Raw genomic sequence first — 16,661 nt, forward strand, 5'->3', positions numbered from 1 at the left:
CAGCTTTTTCTTTTTTTCTTGTCAAAGCTTAATTGAACAAGCTGAAGTTAGAAGCTGATTGGCTACCATGCACAGCTTGCATCCAGTTTTAGTAAATCAACCCCATTGTATATACAGAGAAATACCTGTTGATCTGCCAAAACTCTTCTTCTCCACATAGGTACATTAATCTCTCTCCCAGCAGAACAGTACTGCTGTATTGATTCCTAAATGCCTGTGTTCTAACAGATAGCCGCTACCCGGCCTACTGCGCATGCGCGATGCACAGCCGAAGTGACATTGCCTTGTGGCCATCTTGGTACACCCGCACTCGTCAGTAAGCCTGGAGTTAGAAGTCGGGAAGCGGACATCCTTATTATACACCCACCGGAGTAGCCTGGAGTTAGAAGTCGGGAAGTGGACATCCTTATTATACACCCACCGGAGTAGCCTGGAGTTAGAAGTCGGGAAGCGGACATCCTTATACACCCACCGGAGTCTTGCTTTTCACAGCTATTTTTAACAGTAAACCCAGCTTATATAGTGAAATGCAGTATTTAGAAGTCGGTAGCACTGTTTTGATGTTTAATTTCTAAAAGCAGGGGTGTTCAGTCACATCAGAAAACCTTTGAGATCAGCAGGCTTGCCGCTGCTTTTAAAATTCAATCACTCCCTCTAAGCTATTATGTTTTGATGGTGAGGAGATTTCACCACCATCAGAATACACTGATCAGTGCTGTGAGCTATAGTTGGCGGCACTGATTGTTCAGGAAAACCTGACAGGGTGGTTGTACAGAAGTCAGTCGGTAGATCGACTGCTGTACAACCAGCCACCCGTACATGGATCAAAATTTGGCTGTTCCCTGCTAAACCGACTGAATTTTGATCCATGTATGACTTTCTTTAGTTCATTAGGGAAGATCTGAGGGGCCAATCACTAACATTTGCTAAAATATACAGTATAATTTTCTTCTTCATTAAATCTCTGTTCTTATGATAACAGTAAAACTAGGGTTGCACCAATACCAACATCAGAATCGGTATCAATGGCAATCGGCGAGTACTTGACTGAAAGTATTGTAAAGGAAATTTGTAAGTTCTGTATATATTTGTATTCTGTTTTCTATGTATTGCACACTGCACTCACTGTGCACACGGCACTAATAATGTTTTCAGCACATGTTACATTCTTTCGAGTCCCGATTAGAATTAGTCTGCCTATGTTACGCCCTTTGTTACCATAAACGTAAATGTGTAATATTAATGTGATACCTACGTAATCATGCATATAAAAACCTTCAGTTGCGTCATAATAAAGCAGAACGGTTATTTGGAAAGATGTGGAGTGTATCTTTTGTGTCTGTTCCCTACTGCAGTAGTTATTAATTTAGAACCACTAATCAATATGAGGATAGGAGTTGCCTATCTATAAAATGGCCAGGTCAGAATCGGTATTCGTACTCTCCGGTAAAAAACTGATATCAGTGCAACCCTCTGTTGCGGCAATAGTAACACAAACAATGAGGTGGCAGATAGCTGTGCTTGATGACTGGAGCATGAAATAAGGTACTTGAGAGGATTGCCTCTTTATTTTTCAGAAATGTATAGTATCTGGCAATACTTGGGACTGCAAATCTTTAAGATTTTTTTCCACCTAAGTGTCAAGTATTACTGAACTATCACCAACAGGAAAAAACTGTGCCACAGGTGAACTAAAGCTGGCCATCACTGGATCGAATTAATCTCAAATCAATCCATCTATGGACAGACTGGTTATACTGACGTTGATCCATCATTCGACTTCAGTACAGCTATCCTGTCATCCCGATAGCCATCCTGTCAGATTTTTGCATGCAATCACTGTCAGTGGCTATAGCTATCGGAGATCATTGTGTTCTGCCGGCAGGGAATGCTCCCTGCCGACAGAGCACAATAACGCAGCGGGAATGACTGTGTTGGGGGAATCCAGCAATTTTTTTTTCCTTCCACCTATAGTGGAAGGAAAGAAAATTGTATAACCTAAGGCTTGCTTAAATATTTTATACATTTTATGTAAAATTTTTAGCCAAAAGCAGTTACAAAACAATGCCCATTCAGGTGGTGATGCGGAAAGTGAAGTTGTTGCCATGTGGTAACAGAAGTAAATGTTGGATTTCAGTTTTTCCTTAACCACTTCAGCCCCGGAAGATTTTACCCCCTTCCTGACCAGAGCACTTTTTGCGATACGGCACTGCGTCACTTTAACTGACAATTGCGCAGTTGTGCGACTTTGCACCCAAACAAAATTGACGTCCTTTTTTTTCCCCACAAATAGAGCTTTCTTTTGGTGGTATTTGATCACTTCTGTGGTTTTTATTTTTTGCGCTATAAACAAAAAAAGGGCGACAATTTTGAAAAAAAAGCAATATTTTTGCTCTAATAAATATCCTCAAAAAATATGTAAAAAAAAAAATTTTCTCAGTTTAGGCCGATATGTATTCTGCATATTTTTGGTAAAAAGTTATAGCGTCTACAAAATAGGGGATAGGTTTATGGCATTTTTATTATTTTTTTTTAATAGTAATGGCAGCGATCTGCGATTTTTATCCTGACTGCGACATTGCGGCGGACACATCGGACACTTTTGACAATATTTTGGGACCAGTGACATTTATATAGCGATCAGTGCTATAAAAATGCACTAATTACTGTGTAAATGACACTGGCAGGGAAGGGGTTAAACACTAGGGGGCGATCAAGGGGTCCTAGGGAGTGATTCTAAATCTGAGGGGGATGGGCTCACTACAACATGACAGAGATCACTGCTCCTGATGACAGGGAGCAGTAGATCCCTGTCATGTTGCTAGGCAGAACAGGGAAATGCCTTGTTTACATAGGCATCTCCCCATCCACGATCGCGGGCCCCCGGTGGACATTGAGTCCGCGGGACCCGCGGGCATGCTCACGCCCACTAAGCCGCATCTCAAAGGGGACGTACAGGTACGCCCATTTACGCAGCCGTGCCATTGTGCCGACGTACATCGTCGTGCGCTGGTCGGCAAGCAGTTAAAGGGTAACTCCACTTTCGTGGGAAAAAAAAAAAGCAAATAAAGAAAAAAATAATATAGCGTATACAATTGCGACACAAGTCATATTGCAATTGAATGTTATTAAAAATGACGTTTCCTTTTCAATCTGCAGCCGCTGTAATTTTCTATAAATGCAATGCAATATGACTACCTGGAGTTGTTCTGTACACAGAGTGTGTACTGACCACTCCCCAGAAACATCATTTTCTGCTTGTGTGATTGGCTCAGCAATTTTTCCAGAAGTCTGCCTATAAGTCAGATTTCAGGCATCCCCTGCAACAAAAATGTCATTTTTGGTGAGATACTCCCAATAGGAACACTCTAAAGGGATGCAGGCCCAGCAGATTTCCTCATAAGTGCTCTTTAGTTGCCACAGCTGACTGATAATTATGAAAGCACTCCCATTAGACTCACTTAGAACAGAGGCACAGATAAACACACATGGATTTCTTCAGAATAACAAAAGGTAGGAATCTGCAACAAAGGTTGTTATAATCCTTGCAATGTACATAGATCACCCAGGGGGAATGTTTTTTTCTGAACAAAAGTGGAGTTACGCTTTAAAGTGGTTGTAAACCTCAGATATGAAAAATGAACAAAGCATATCCCTCTATAGTGTGTACTTGCCTCAATCCAGAGCACTAACTGTCATTTCTGTCTGTTGCTTTGTTCCTCTGCTATAAGCATGAATCACTTCTGACAAGTTTTCCTGACACCAAGTGAAAAATGGTGACAGGGGAAGGATCTCCAGTAGATTTACGGCCTCATGTCTGTTCCTGTGTGCTGTGTGGAGGGGGGTGTGTCTCTTCCCTCCAATCAGCTTTCAGAGCTCTCCTCACTGAGCGTAACTTCAGCTCTCCGCCCCCTTTTTTCTGAACTCTCAGACAAGCGTTATAAATTCAGCACTTTGAAAGCATGTGAAGTAGGGAAGACTGCATATAAACAGGTACAACTTATATAGGAGAATTTGTTTCATCTCTGTGTATCACCTGAGGCCAGTCACTTCACTGGGTATATGTAAGGGTTTACAACCACTTTAAATGAAACCTTTATTTTATTGTTCTGGCCAGAAGGTTTTTAAATAGTCACGCTTTAAACCATTTTTGAATGGTAACATAGAAAAGATCAGCAGCTGTACACAATAATTGCAGTTCTGTAGGTCATTGTTGTTTTTTTAACTCCATAGAGTCCTCTGGGTGGTGCCAGAACTCAGCTTGGAGGTCATCAATCAGGTATCATCATGAGCACCCATTCTTCATCTTCTTCCAGCCATACATTCCCAAAGTGGAGGAAATCTTCTGGATCACCAGTCAGGTGCACTATGTTCAGAACCAGCTGCCCTGCATGAACCTGTGTTACCTGCTCGTGTTCAGCCATAGCCAGCTGATTTGTGTTTAGAAGGAGCAGAAGATGTGCAGGTCTCTTGTGTTAGCTGTGTGTTCAGGAACACCCAGAGTAAGGTGGTCAGAGAACTGTATTGTATTTGTTCGGGGACACCTATTGTAATAGGCTCAGGAATGCCTGGATTGACTTGTTCAGGTACCTATGGTATACTTGTTTGGGAAGCCCAGACTGATTTCATCAGGTGTCAATACTAGGTACCTGTTAAGGAACTCTTGGAATGACGTTTTCAAAAAGTTGTATTTTACATTTTCTAGAACTCCTGCACTGACTTGTTCAGGTATCTAGTTGAGGAACATGCAGACTGACTTGGTGAGAGAGCTGTAACTTACCTATTTAGAAACACAAGGACTGACTTGTCCATGTAACTAGTGAGGAACTCACAGAAGAACTTATTTAGGGAGCTGTTCTTTACCAGTCCAGGAAGACCTGGGGATGACATGTTCGTGTAAGTTGCTGAGGTAAACTTGGACTGGCTTGATTGGGTATTAGTCTTGATGGCTATTTAGAAGCTTATTGGATAACGTGGTGGGAGAACTTACTTGTTCAGGAACACCCAGAATGACTTGGTGGGAGAGATGTACTTCACTTGTTTCGGAGCACCCAGTTTGACTTGGTGGGCAGTACATTACAGGTATACCCCACTTTTAAGTACACAATTGGATCAAAGCATGTATGTAAAACGAAAATGTACTTAAAGGTCAATAATACCTTTTTTCACTTCTGGGTGGCCAGGGGCTGTAGAGGGGGGTCAGGGGCTGTAGTGGGGGGATCAGCGCCTATAGTGGGGGGCCATGGGCTGTAGTGGGGGGGGGGGTCAGGGAGTGAAGTCTATAGTACTATACAGTAATTGACTTACGTTTAGGCAGTAACTCTGGGCTGGCTGGCAGGCAACTCTGGGCTGGCTGGCGGGTAACTGGGCTGGCTGGTGGGCAACTCTGGGCTGGCTGGCGGGTAACTGGGCTGGCTGGTGGGCAACTCTGGGCTGGCTGGCTGGCAACTCTGGGCTGGCTTGCAGAAACTTTGCCTCTTCACTTGCGGCCTCTTCACTGGCGACATGGTTGGGCCTCAGCTCTGCCTCTTCCAGGCCTTGGTCAGAAGGTTGTTTGATACTTAGGGATACCAGACTTGCCCAGGTAGAAGAAATGTATAGTAACAACTGTGTAACACCCACTAGGTTACCTTGAACTTGGGGTTGTATTATAACTACCAACCAACACCTAGACTGATTTATATTCAGGACCATTCTAAACGGATTGGTTTGGATTTTGGTAAAGTCCCCATTGAAGAATGATGGGACTTGTTTAGTCATTGAGCTGTAAGCAACTTCAGGAACACATCGAAAGACTTGTATGGGTGTTTCTACATACTAGGGAACACTGTGACTGGCATGTTCAGGTTTTGGTACTTTACCTTTTCAGGAATAGTCAGACTAACTTGACCTGGGGGCTTTGCTATACCTATTGAGAAACACCCAACTGGCTTGCTCGGGTTGTTGTAATTTTCCTGTTCATACATACCCAGACTGACTTACAGTGTATGTAAGGACAAAACATTTTTCCCAGATTTATAGGGTAGGGTTTAGACCTTGGTTAGAGTCTTGATTACCCAGATCTTTGCCAAGTTTTTCTGCTGCCTGTGTCCCCTCCAGGTAGATTCACCCTTGTGTTTGTTCAGGTGACCACCGTCACTTAAAAAAAAAGTAAGGGGAAAGCCGAAAATTTGGAGTTGTCATGAGAACAATAGGTGAGAAAGAATCTTCCAATGGGAACAAAAAATTTGATGTTTAAGAATTCCCATCACTTTGGGGAAATTTCCTCTCACTTTCTGTTGCATCTTCAAGACAGGAAGTTAAAGTGAAATTTAATTAAATTAGGAAGTTAAATCTAAAGGTTAGATTTTTTAAACCTAGATTTTAGATTTTTTACATTTTTTTTTTAATAACAAATATGTTATACTCACCTGCTCTGTGCAGTGGTATTGCATAGAGCAGCCCTGATCCTCCTCTTCTCGTGTCCCCCACCAGCTATCAGCTTGCTATGGGAAGTGGCTTCCTATGGTGGCACATGGAGAAGAGGAGTACCCTAGAGTGCTCGTAGGGGACCCCAGAAGAGGAGGATCGGGGCTACTCAATGAGGGAGTGGGTAAACCCTGCCCTACTTTAGCCAAATCTATAAAAGGTTTTGGCGATACATATATTTTAATCAAGTGCCTGTTTTTTTTTTAATTGGACTGATTTAACAAATGGATTGATTTGGTATGGAAGCTGTTGTTATGTTTAGGGACACTTGGACTGATTTGTAATCGTAATATACATGCTAAACAATATATGGATCTTTTTAGTCACAGAACTGAATTATAGATCTACAGGAAAAATCAGAACGACTTTGGAGACATCTGTTTTGTTCCTGCTGAGGATTACAGGTTGATAGTTTTCTTGACCTCTTAGATCTCCGGGTGGTTCTTCTCATCAGCTGTAAATCTGATGTCTGTGCTTCTTGTGTCGTGTCCGTTTGCTTGGACCGCCTGTGTGCTGTGTCATTTTCTGTGTCACATCATCCGTCTAAGTGTCTTGCTTCGATATTCTGTGCTTGTCCATAATCTTTCCTGTGATGGCGTTTATCTGCAGCAAACGACTGGCACATTGCTCCGTTGCAGTTGGCTGTATTGGCTGATTTGCTGCTGCTGTAGAATTCTGCAGAAGGAAATTTGCTTTAATGTATTCTGGTCCTTTTCCAAACGTTTGGCATGATGGTGTTGTATGCATTTATTATCTCTTATGTTTATCTCTATGCAGACTTGGTGCATCTGTGTGTTGGGATGGAATGTGAAGCGCATGTGCGTTGCTATCTGCAAACCATAGGAATCAGGGGCGTAACTAGAAATAGCAGGGCCCCATAGCAAAATGTTGTATGGGGCCCCCCTGCAAACAGCCCCCCCCCACAGCTGCCCTAGTGTCATAGCAGCGTGACCTATGCCACATACAGTGTGACCTGTGCCCAATGCAGCATGACCTGTGCCCAATGCAGCATGACCTGAGCCCAATACATCGTGACCTGTGCCCCATACAGTGTGACCTGTGCCCAATACAGCCTGGTCTGCCTGTGCCCCATACAGCCCCACCTATGCAGAGGAAGAGGCAAGCCACCCGGATCAGCAGAGAGTGGGATTGCTCGCTGTAATAGCTTTCATTTGAATTTCCTGTCTTCCCGGGGCTCATCGTCACATAGCCCCACCTCTTGGCCCGACGCCTTTGATGACGTCATATGTTCCGCATTAGATCGGCGTTCTGTCTATCAAAGGCACCGGGCCAAAAGGTGGAGCTATGTGACGTGAGCCCCGGGAACACTGGAAGTTCTAATGAAAGCTATTACATCGGGCAACTCTGCTGATACGGATAGCTCGCCTCTTCCTTTCCTCTCTCTTCCCCTGGCTGGGAGACTGTGCCTGCGGTGCTCTTATCCTCACTGGGCCCCACTCGGGTGCGGGCCCCATAGCGCCCACATGGGTCGCTATGGTGGTAGTTACGCCCCTGATAGGAATGCTTTATCAGTGTCTGAAACAAGCACTGTCTGCGTTTCCCCACAACTTCCTCTTCAATTCGTTCTTTTATTTGTTTATGATGAGGTCTGATTTTTGCTGGTTGTAAAGGAGCAATTGTAGACACTACTATGGGAAAATCACAACAAAGTATTTCCCAAAGTATAGCAAAAAGTGTAGAATTGAGGCACTATGGACTTTTTGGTACCACTATGTATACAGTGGGGGAAATAATTATTTGATCCCCTGCAGATCTTGTAAGTTTGCCCACTTATAAAGAAATGAAGGGTCTATAATTGTTATCATAGGTGTAGTTTAAATGATAGAGACAGAATATCAACCAAAAATCCAGAAACAAAACCACATGATGCAAATGTTATAAATGTAGTTGCAGTTCAGTGAGTAAAGTAAGTATTTAATCTCCAAGCATTACATGACTTAATACTTGGAGAAACCCTTGTTGGCAAGCACAGAGGTAAGACATTTCTTGTAGTTGGTTACCAGGTTTGCACACATCTTAGGAGGGATTTTTGTCACTTTGCTGTACAGATCTTCCCTAAATCCTTAATGTTTCTTGGCTGTCATTTGGCAACTCAAAGTTTCAGCTCCCTCCATAAATTTTCTATAGGATTATGGTCTGGAGACTGGCTCGGCCACTTCATGACGTTAATGTGCTTCTCCTTGAACAACTCCTTTGTTGCCTTGGTGGTATGTTTTGGGTCATTAACATGCTGGAAGACCCGTCCTTGACTCATCTTCAGTGTTCTGGCTTGGGGAAGAAGGTTCTCATCCAAGATTTTACAATACATGGCCCGGTCCATTGGCCCCTTAATGCGGCAAAGTCGGCCTGTACCTTTGAGCTGAGAAACAGCCAAAAAGCATGATTTTTCCACCTCCGTGCTTGTAGGGATATAGGGTCATAGTCAGCATTTTTCTTCCTCCAAAAACGGCGAGTTGAGTTAATGCCAAAGAGCTCAATTTTGGTCTCATCTGACCACAGCACTTACTCCCAATCCTTCTCTGAATCATTTAGATGTTCATTGGCAAACTTCAGATGGTCCTGTACATGTGCTTTCTTGAGGAGGGGGACCTTGCGGGCACTGCAGGATTTCAGGCGATGATCACGTATTGTGTTACCAATGGTTTGTTTGGTGACTGTGGTCCCAACTGCCTTGAGATAAATCACAAGCTCTTCCCGTGTAGTTCTGGGCTGATCCCTTACTTTTCTAAAGCCCATCCTTACCCCATGAAGCGAAATCTTGCATGGAGCTCCAGACTGAGGGCGATTGATGGTTATTTTGTATTTCTTCCATTTGCAAATAATCGCTCCAACAGTTGTCTCCTTCTCACCAAGCTTCTTGCTGATGGTATTGTAGACCATTCCAGCCTTGTGCAGGTCTACCATCTTGTCCTTGATGTCCTTTGACAACTATTTGGTCTTGCCTATGATGGTGAGGTTTGAATGAAAGAAAGAGATTTTGTTAACAGGTGTCTTTTATACACATAACAAGTTGTCGTTAGGAGCACCTTCAATTGATAGAACTAATCTGTTTACCACATGAGCACATAGTGTAGTCAGTCTGTGGGAGCCAGAATTATTGTTGGTTGGTAGGGGATCAAATACTTTTCCTGGCCATACCTCACGTCAGCACACAATGGGTTAACGCCCCATCTGGCGCCCACATGACAACTTTTTTTCTAGCTGAATAAAAGACAGCCCCTCCCCCACTGACGTGTTCTTTTTTTTTTTTTGGTCTGCTCCAGGTCACCTGTGGATTGCAGTGGTAAGTACTTTGTTTGCTGCAAGGATATTCCCCCACTGCACCGCCCCTCCATGTTCAGCCTCTCATGGAGTTGGAAGACCCAGAATGTGGGACGGTAAAGCCTCCTGAAGCTGGGTATCCCTTGTGCCGGGTCGCGGGCAAAGTTGCTTAGATAGCACAAATATTTTACAGCTGTGGTATTAGTAAGCTCTGCAATGTCACCATTGGGGCTTTTCTGTCTTGTATAGGCAGCGTGCCGCTCTCGTGGCTTTGTCTTCAGTCTGAGAGCAGCGGTGGTTCACCAGGGTGATTAGATTGGCGTGCAGTAAGTGGGCCTTTCTGCTCAGGAACAGGGGCAAGCTCCTTCGAACTGAGGGGTGGCAGTCTTTGGGGCAGTTATGCCAGGATGTCAGTGAAGAGTATATGAGAGATGGCTAGCCCTTCATTCAACTTTAGAAGCTAGGCGTGCAGTCGTCAAGTTCTGCAAAGTTTGGGACGAGACATATAAATAATTTTTGCCTTTGGCAGCTTTTATTCGATTGTCAATGTTTCTTTTCTTGTGTTCTCTCCCACCCATTTTTTCAGCTAGTTAATTCCCATTGTGTGCTGACCTGAGGTATGGGCAGGAATATGGAAAATTGTTGTCAAATACTTACCGCAATTTTCCTTTCCTGGCCTATCCTCACGTCAGCACAGGACTCCCTCCCAAGAGGACTGTCGCAGGCTAGATTATCAAACACGTCAGTGGGGGAGGGTCTGTCTTTTATTCAGCTAGGAAAAGGTGGTCATGTGGGCGCCAGATGAGGCGTTAACCCATTGTGTGCTGAAAGGCCAGGAAAGGAAAATTACGGTAAGTATTTAATAACAATTCTCCATAATTTTACTTGCTGAACTGCAAGAAAATTTATTACATTTGTATGGTGTTTTTTTCTGGATTTTTAGTTGATATTCTGTCTCTATCATTTAAAATACACCTATGATAACAATTATAGACCCTTCATTTCTTTGTAAGTGGGCAAATTTACAAAATCTGCAGGGGATCAAATAATAATTTTCCCCATTGTAACCCTGCTTTAAACTTCTCCACAACTTTATCTCAGGCCTGTCTGGTGTGTTCCTTGGTCTCCGTGATGCTGTTTCTTCACTAAGGTTCTCTAATCTCTGAAAGTCCAAAGCACCATGTCCCCATGTTGATGGGGACAAGGGCCTCATCCCCACAACCCTTGCCCGGTGGTTGTGGGGGTCTGCAGGTGTTAGGCTTTTCGCAATCTGGAAGCCCCCTTTAAGAAGGGGGCCCCCAGATCCTGCCCCCCCATGTGAATGGGTATGGGGTACATTGTACCCCTACCCATTTACCAAAAAAGTGTCAAAAAGTAAAAACCACAAAAGATAGTTTTTGACAATTCCTTTATTAAAAAGGAAAAAAAAAAGTCTCCCGCGATTTCCACCCATCCTCAATCACGGCGCAGACGGACCCGAAGAAAAAAAAAGCTCCGCCTCGATGGGAGGCGTCCCGCCGACTGCTGTCTTTTCCCAGTGACAGCTGTTATAAAGGCAAGGGCGGGGCCACCTGCTGATGTAATCGGATGACCCCGCCCTTGCCTATATATCTATTTTTTTGGGTTCATCTGCAAAGTGATTGAAGATGGATGGACATCGCGGGACACTTTTTTTTCTTTCTTTTTTAGGGGGGCAGGATCTGGGGGGCCCCTTGTTAAAGGGGGCTTCCAGATTCTGATAAGCCCCCCGCCCGCAGACCCTAACAACCACCGGGCAAGGGTTGTGGGGATGAGGCCCTTGTCCCCATCAACATGGGGACAAGGTGCTTTGGGGAAGGAGTGAGGGATAGGAGTAGCAACATACATAATTCTAGAATGGAGTCAAAGAGGACGGGGGTCCAATGGCTTGAGGTAGACTGTGAGCAAAATCATGTAACTGTCTAGAATGCCAATCATCCATTGGGAATTGGCCAAATTGAGCACAAAGCCCGTCCAAAGAGACTAGGCCCTGATCATGTATGAACCTTCTGCATCGTACCTCCCCATCTCTTGCCCACGTTCGAAAGTAGGAAAGGTGTTCCCCAAGAATGAACCAGGGGAAGCCCCCTAGGGGTGCCAGTTGGGGCACAGGTGGAGACAGCCCCTGAGCATTCAAAGCATCCCACAGTTTCAGCTCATGGGCAGCAACAGGGGACACAAGATCCAAAAGGCCCCGGCACTCCCGGGAGAGCCAAGGGGCATGAGACAAGTTACGACCAGCCAATGTGCCACTTTGTGTTGGTCTATTACATAAAATCCCAATAAAATACATTTACGTTTTTGGTTGTAACATGACAAAATGTGGAAAATTTCAAGGGGTATGAATACTTTTTCAAAGCACTGTAGAAACATCAACATGAGAAGACATAGATCTAAGGCTATCCTATGACACCCCAGGCAAGTTTTTTAAAATATTTTTTGTAATAAAATATTGTGGTTTTTAAATCATACATAGGGGGTGATTTACTAAGACGAATGCGCTGCGCCAGTTCACACCTTAATTGGTGCCCTGGAAAAATCATTGATTGAATGTGCGAACCGGTGCAAGTAGACGCGCAACACGGCAATAAATATGTAAACTGCAACTGGTGCTAGGGTAACTGCAGTTTACTCATTGATAATAGCGCACGCCCAATACAATTGGTTAATTTCATCTCTTTGGATGTGTCTTGTTAGGCAATTAGTAGGTGTTCTCAGTTAATTAACCCTTTTGATGCTAAGCTCATTCCTATTACTTCTAATATATCTTTGAAATTTTTTTTTTTCTATTTTTAGCCAAATCTTTCAATACATTACAAAGAACAGAGAAGTGTTTCTAAAGCCAATAAATTAATATTTTCAGATCTTGATCTTTAAAGGTGACTATATACTGCAATCAGTTAGATTTAAAAAAAATAGATTTATTGCAAGAGCCTGTTTGATTTCCTATAATTTGAATTAATTGTTCAAGTGCGTCTTCTTATTAAATTTTTTGCTGAAATATCGAGTTGTACAGAAATCGGCCAATTAGATTGCATACTGCACGACCATCTTAAGTGCCAAATTTGGAATGTAGATGTGCCATGACCCACTTGTATTTTCCTAACGATATTTCTTGGGCATTATACAAGGCACATGAGAAACTACCTTTTTTCCCTGAGTGATCAGGAATCTTCAAACTACGGCTCTCCAGCTGTTGTGGAACTACACATCCCATGAGGCATTATAAAACTCTGACACTCACAGACATGACTAGGCATGATGGGAATTGTAGTTCCTGAACAACTGGAGGGCTGTAGTTTGAAGACACCTGTGCTAGACCATTATTATGCCTCCAGAATTGGGAGTGTGGCATCTACGCAACTTCTCTCTGCTGGTGGACAAGAACAAGAACCTACATCTATAGATATATATTTGGGCAGCACAGTGGTGTAGTGGTTAGCACTTTCATCTAGCAGCAAAAAGGGTCACTAGTTTATATCCCGTCTGTGACACCATCTGCCTGGAGTTTGCATGTTCTCCCTGTGCCTGTGTGGGTTTCCTCCCACACTCTAAAAACATGCTGGTAGGTAAATTGCATCCTGTCTAAATTGGCCCTAATATGTATGAATGTGTGTTTTGGACCTACGCAAACACCAACCAATGTTAAAAAAAAAAAATGTTTTATTAATTTTCAAATAAGGATCATCTCTTCCTCAGATAACAGTGAGCGGGGCATGGTAGTGGGAAGAAATTGGCAGCAGTACAAGCAACTTCCTGGAGGGACGTGATGTCATTCCTGTGTGCTGGCCACCGCTTCCAGGAACGAGATATGCGCTACAGACACATACCTCCACGCACACAGCAGTTGCGCATCTCGAATGCACAACAGTCATGCATCTAGCTGCAGGAACCCAATTTTTAGGGACATTAATAGAAAAGCAGATGCAGATTTCCAGGACTGGACTAACAAATGTTTCTAGTGAAAGGTAACTGGTGTTTTCTATTAAACAAGGTCTAAATGGGCCATTGACATGCATCACCGTAGAACTTAGAAATGTGTCTTTGCAAAGTTAAATTAAATGAAATCCTCTCTTATTTTTGCTTAGGGATAGAGTGCAGAGGGATTAGAAGTTGTGTCAGTTTTTGGGGATGTCTACACCCCTGTTAGGGTGAAGACACCTCCCAAATTTTGCCACTTTCTCCTTCAAATGTATTCACTTCCTGTCACATAGCCAAACAGGAAATGAGGGTAAAACCCTACCAATGTCTTTCCTTGGGGACACACAGGTCTATCTAAAAAGTTTGCCCATTAGGTAAATTGCACTCTAGCAATTTGCTGTGTACACCCCAAATTATTAGGTATCTTGGACTTTGCCGTTTATTTACTAAAGGCAAATCCACTTTGCACTACAAGTGCACTTGCTGGAGATCCGAGGGGGACATGCAAGGGAAAAAAAATCTGAATCTTTGCTTCTACGTGATTGGATGATAAAATCACCAGTGCTTGCCCTCAGATTTACAGCGAGTATACTTATATTGCAGAGTGGATTTGCCGTTACTAAACCCCAAAAGACCTAATAATTTGGGGTGTACACAACAAAGTGCTAGAGTGCAATTTGCCTAATGGGGACACTAGTTAGATTTACCTGTGTGTCCCCAAGGAAAGACATTGGTAGGGTTTTACCCTCACTTCCTGTTTGGCTGATGTGACAGGAAGTAAAGCCAATTTAAAAGGAAACGACACAAAGCCTAACCTAAAAAAGACAAGCAGGGGTTATAACACTCACTTGGTTTCCCTCAAATGCCCACAATTAGAATAGGATTGTCTTGAGCTAGATTTTAGCTCAGTGCTCTAAATCAGTGGTTCTCAACCCTGTCCTTGAGTACCCCCAACAGGCCATGATTGCAGATTTTCCTTCATCTTGCCCAGGTGCTTTAAATCAGTCAATGGCTTTGTATTTTGGATGGCTATTTTAGCTAAGATAAATTTCCAAACCATGTCCTGTCAGGGGTACTTGAGGACTGAGGCTGGGAACCACTGCGCTAACATGGAAAATGTAATACTTACCTCACTGTAATTTTTCTTTCCTGGTGACTACCCATGGCAGCATACGCACAATCCATGCATATGCTACTATGAAGGCACCAGGAAAGTAGCTTTTAGACAAATCACACCTTTTGTTTTGCCATGCCAATCAACCTAGTTAAGCTGCAGCTGGGAAATCTGTTGCATGAAAATTAATAAAACATAAAAATTTGCTTTAAATTTTATTGGTTAACAAAACAGGACTTAGAAAAGAGCAAGGAAAGCAAAAAAACACATGTATGTTAATTTGAGACACTAACAGAATATGGTTTGGAGGTCTGACCATTTTGCATAGGAAATTAACAGGAGTGCACCCACAAACAGACATCTATTAAAGTGGTTGTAAACCCTTTTGTCTTACTATAGGTAGTGGAAATATCTCCTAATGTCGTCATCGGCTCATGCGCTGTGAAGAAACGGACCACTGTGCCGTTTCTTCCCCGGCGTGTGCTGTGACTGACGACTCCCGCGCGCATGCACGGGAGTGACGTCACATGGCTCCGTCCAGTCACAGAGCCAGAGTCCTCGGCCCCAGAAGGAAGAGGGTTGAGGATGGACGCGGCCTGCACAGGGGACAGCGCAGGCTTCGTTTGCAGGTAAGTGTCATATAATGGCCTAGTATGCGATGCATACTAGCCCATTATGCTTTTAATTTGCAGGCCTTGCGGGGAGCAAAAGAGGAAGTAAAACCCATCAGAGTTTACTTCCTCTTTAAGGATTTTAACATTAGTCACAACATCTTGAGGAAGATTTTGCAAAATAATGCAGCACAGACAATTAAATCAACCTACAAACGGCACACATTGACAACATCAAAAATATTTCTGTGGAAAATATCCCCCCCCCCAAAAAAATACAATAAACAAAAGTAAAAAAAACACATCTGTTTTGCAAAGACATTACAAACAATATACAAAGAGAAAATACATGTGTTCCTAACTCTATAAAGACACCCAAATGTACTCTCTTGTCGGCCCCCCACACACAATCTTGCCTCTTTGCTGGGCAAGGTAAAAAATACTATCTGCAAGCTTTATATAACATAGGTTTGCGTGCTAATGAGGCAATTGAAAACACATGGACAGTCCATGAAACACACAAAATGCAAGTTCACCCAATGTGGAGACAGAACTTCAAAGTGGGTACACCTGTTAAGGATGTCCTTAAATTACTAACCCAAAAAACACACTCTCTGAGCATGCCCAGAAACATCCAAGTGCTGTTCACACACAAAAAGAATAAAAAAAAACAAAGTCCCTGAGCATGCCCAGATCAACCCAAATACAGCTAGCACAAAATAAGCCACCCCCCTGTCCAAAATTAAGCACATCATCCAGCATGCTACAAAATTACAGATGGGACAAAAACCCCCAGTCCAGGGGGGCAAACAAAGAGCCTAATATGGGCAAAAGTTAGACAACAAATACCATTGCAGTCTATGGGAACTGACTTGTTAATTTTGCTAGTCCCTACTTGACTGGCTTATCTTCTAGTTATTGGCCCTAAAATGGGTATGGGGGCCCAGGGCCCACTCTAAGGGACATATAGCAATGTCACTAATTTAGACAACCCCAAAAACGAAACAAGGAGAAGTGCCTTTAAAAATGCAACATTTCTGAAAAGCTAGTAACTGGGGGGGGGGGGGCTTACTCTGCCTGTAAAGTGGTTGATCTGTAGCATGTATCCAAAATGCTGCTTCAAAGATGTACGGCTTTAGAGAAAAGTTACAAGTCTACAAAGCTGCAATATTAAAAAAAATAAAAAAATAGCCCCCCCCCCGAATACATACAAGGTCATTTGGGTCTGTTAAGGCTTAAAATGAGAA

The 16,661-nt window shown here is 43.2% G+C and overlaps 1 protein-coding gene across 3 annotated transcripts in view; it reads left to right on the forward strand.

The window, feature by feature from the left end:
- The window catches only part of MAPRE3 (microtubule associated protein RP/EB family member 3), a 169,563-nt gene that overhangs the window by 72,477 nt on the left and 80,425 nt on the right, over positions 1-16,661 (forward strand). Inside the window, exon 3 of one of the 3 annotated variants that reach the window (XM_073625048.1) lies at positions 4,234-4,361. The exons of the other annotated variants lie outside the window; for them this stretch is intronic. Within the exon in view, the coding sequence (XP_073481149.1) occupies positions 4,288-4,361 (74 nt within the window). The 5' untranslated portion in view covers positions 4,234-4,287. The remainder of the gene's footprint in view (positions 1-4,233; positions 4,362-16,661) is intronic. 3 annotated transcript variants of the gene reach the window in all.

This window comes from Aquarana catesbeiana, linkage group LG04, assembly GCF_042186555.1.
Source record: "Aquarana catesbeiana isolate 2022-GZ linkage group LG04, ASM4218655v1, whole genome shotgun sequence".
In the NCBI taxonomy this organism is placed as follows: Eukaryota; Metazoa; Chordata; class Amphibia; order Anura; family Ranidae; genus Aquarana; species Aquarana catesbeiana.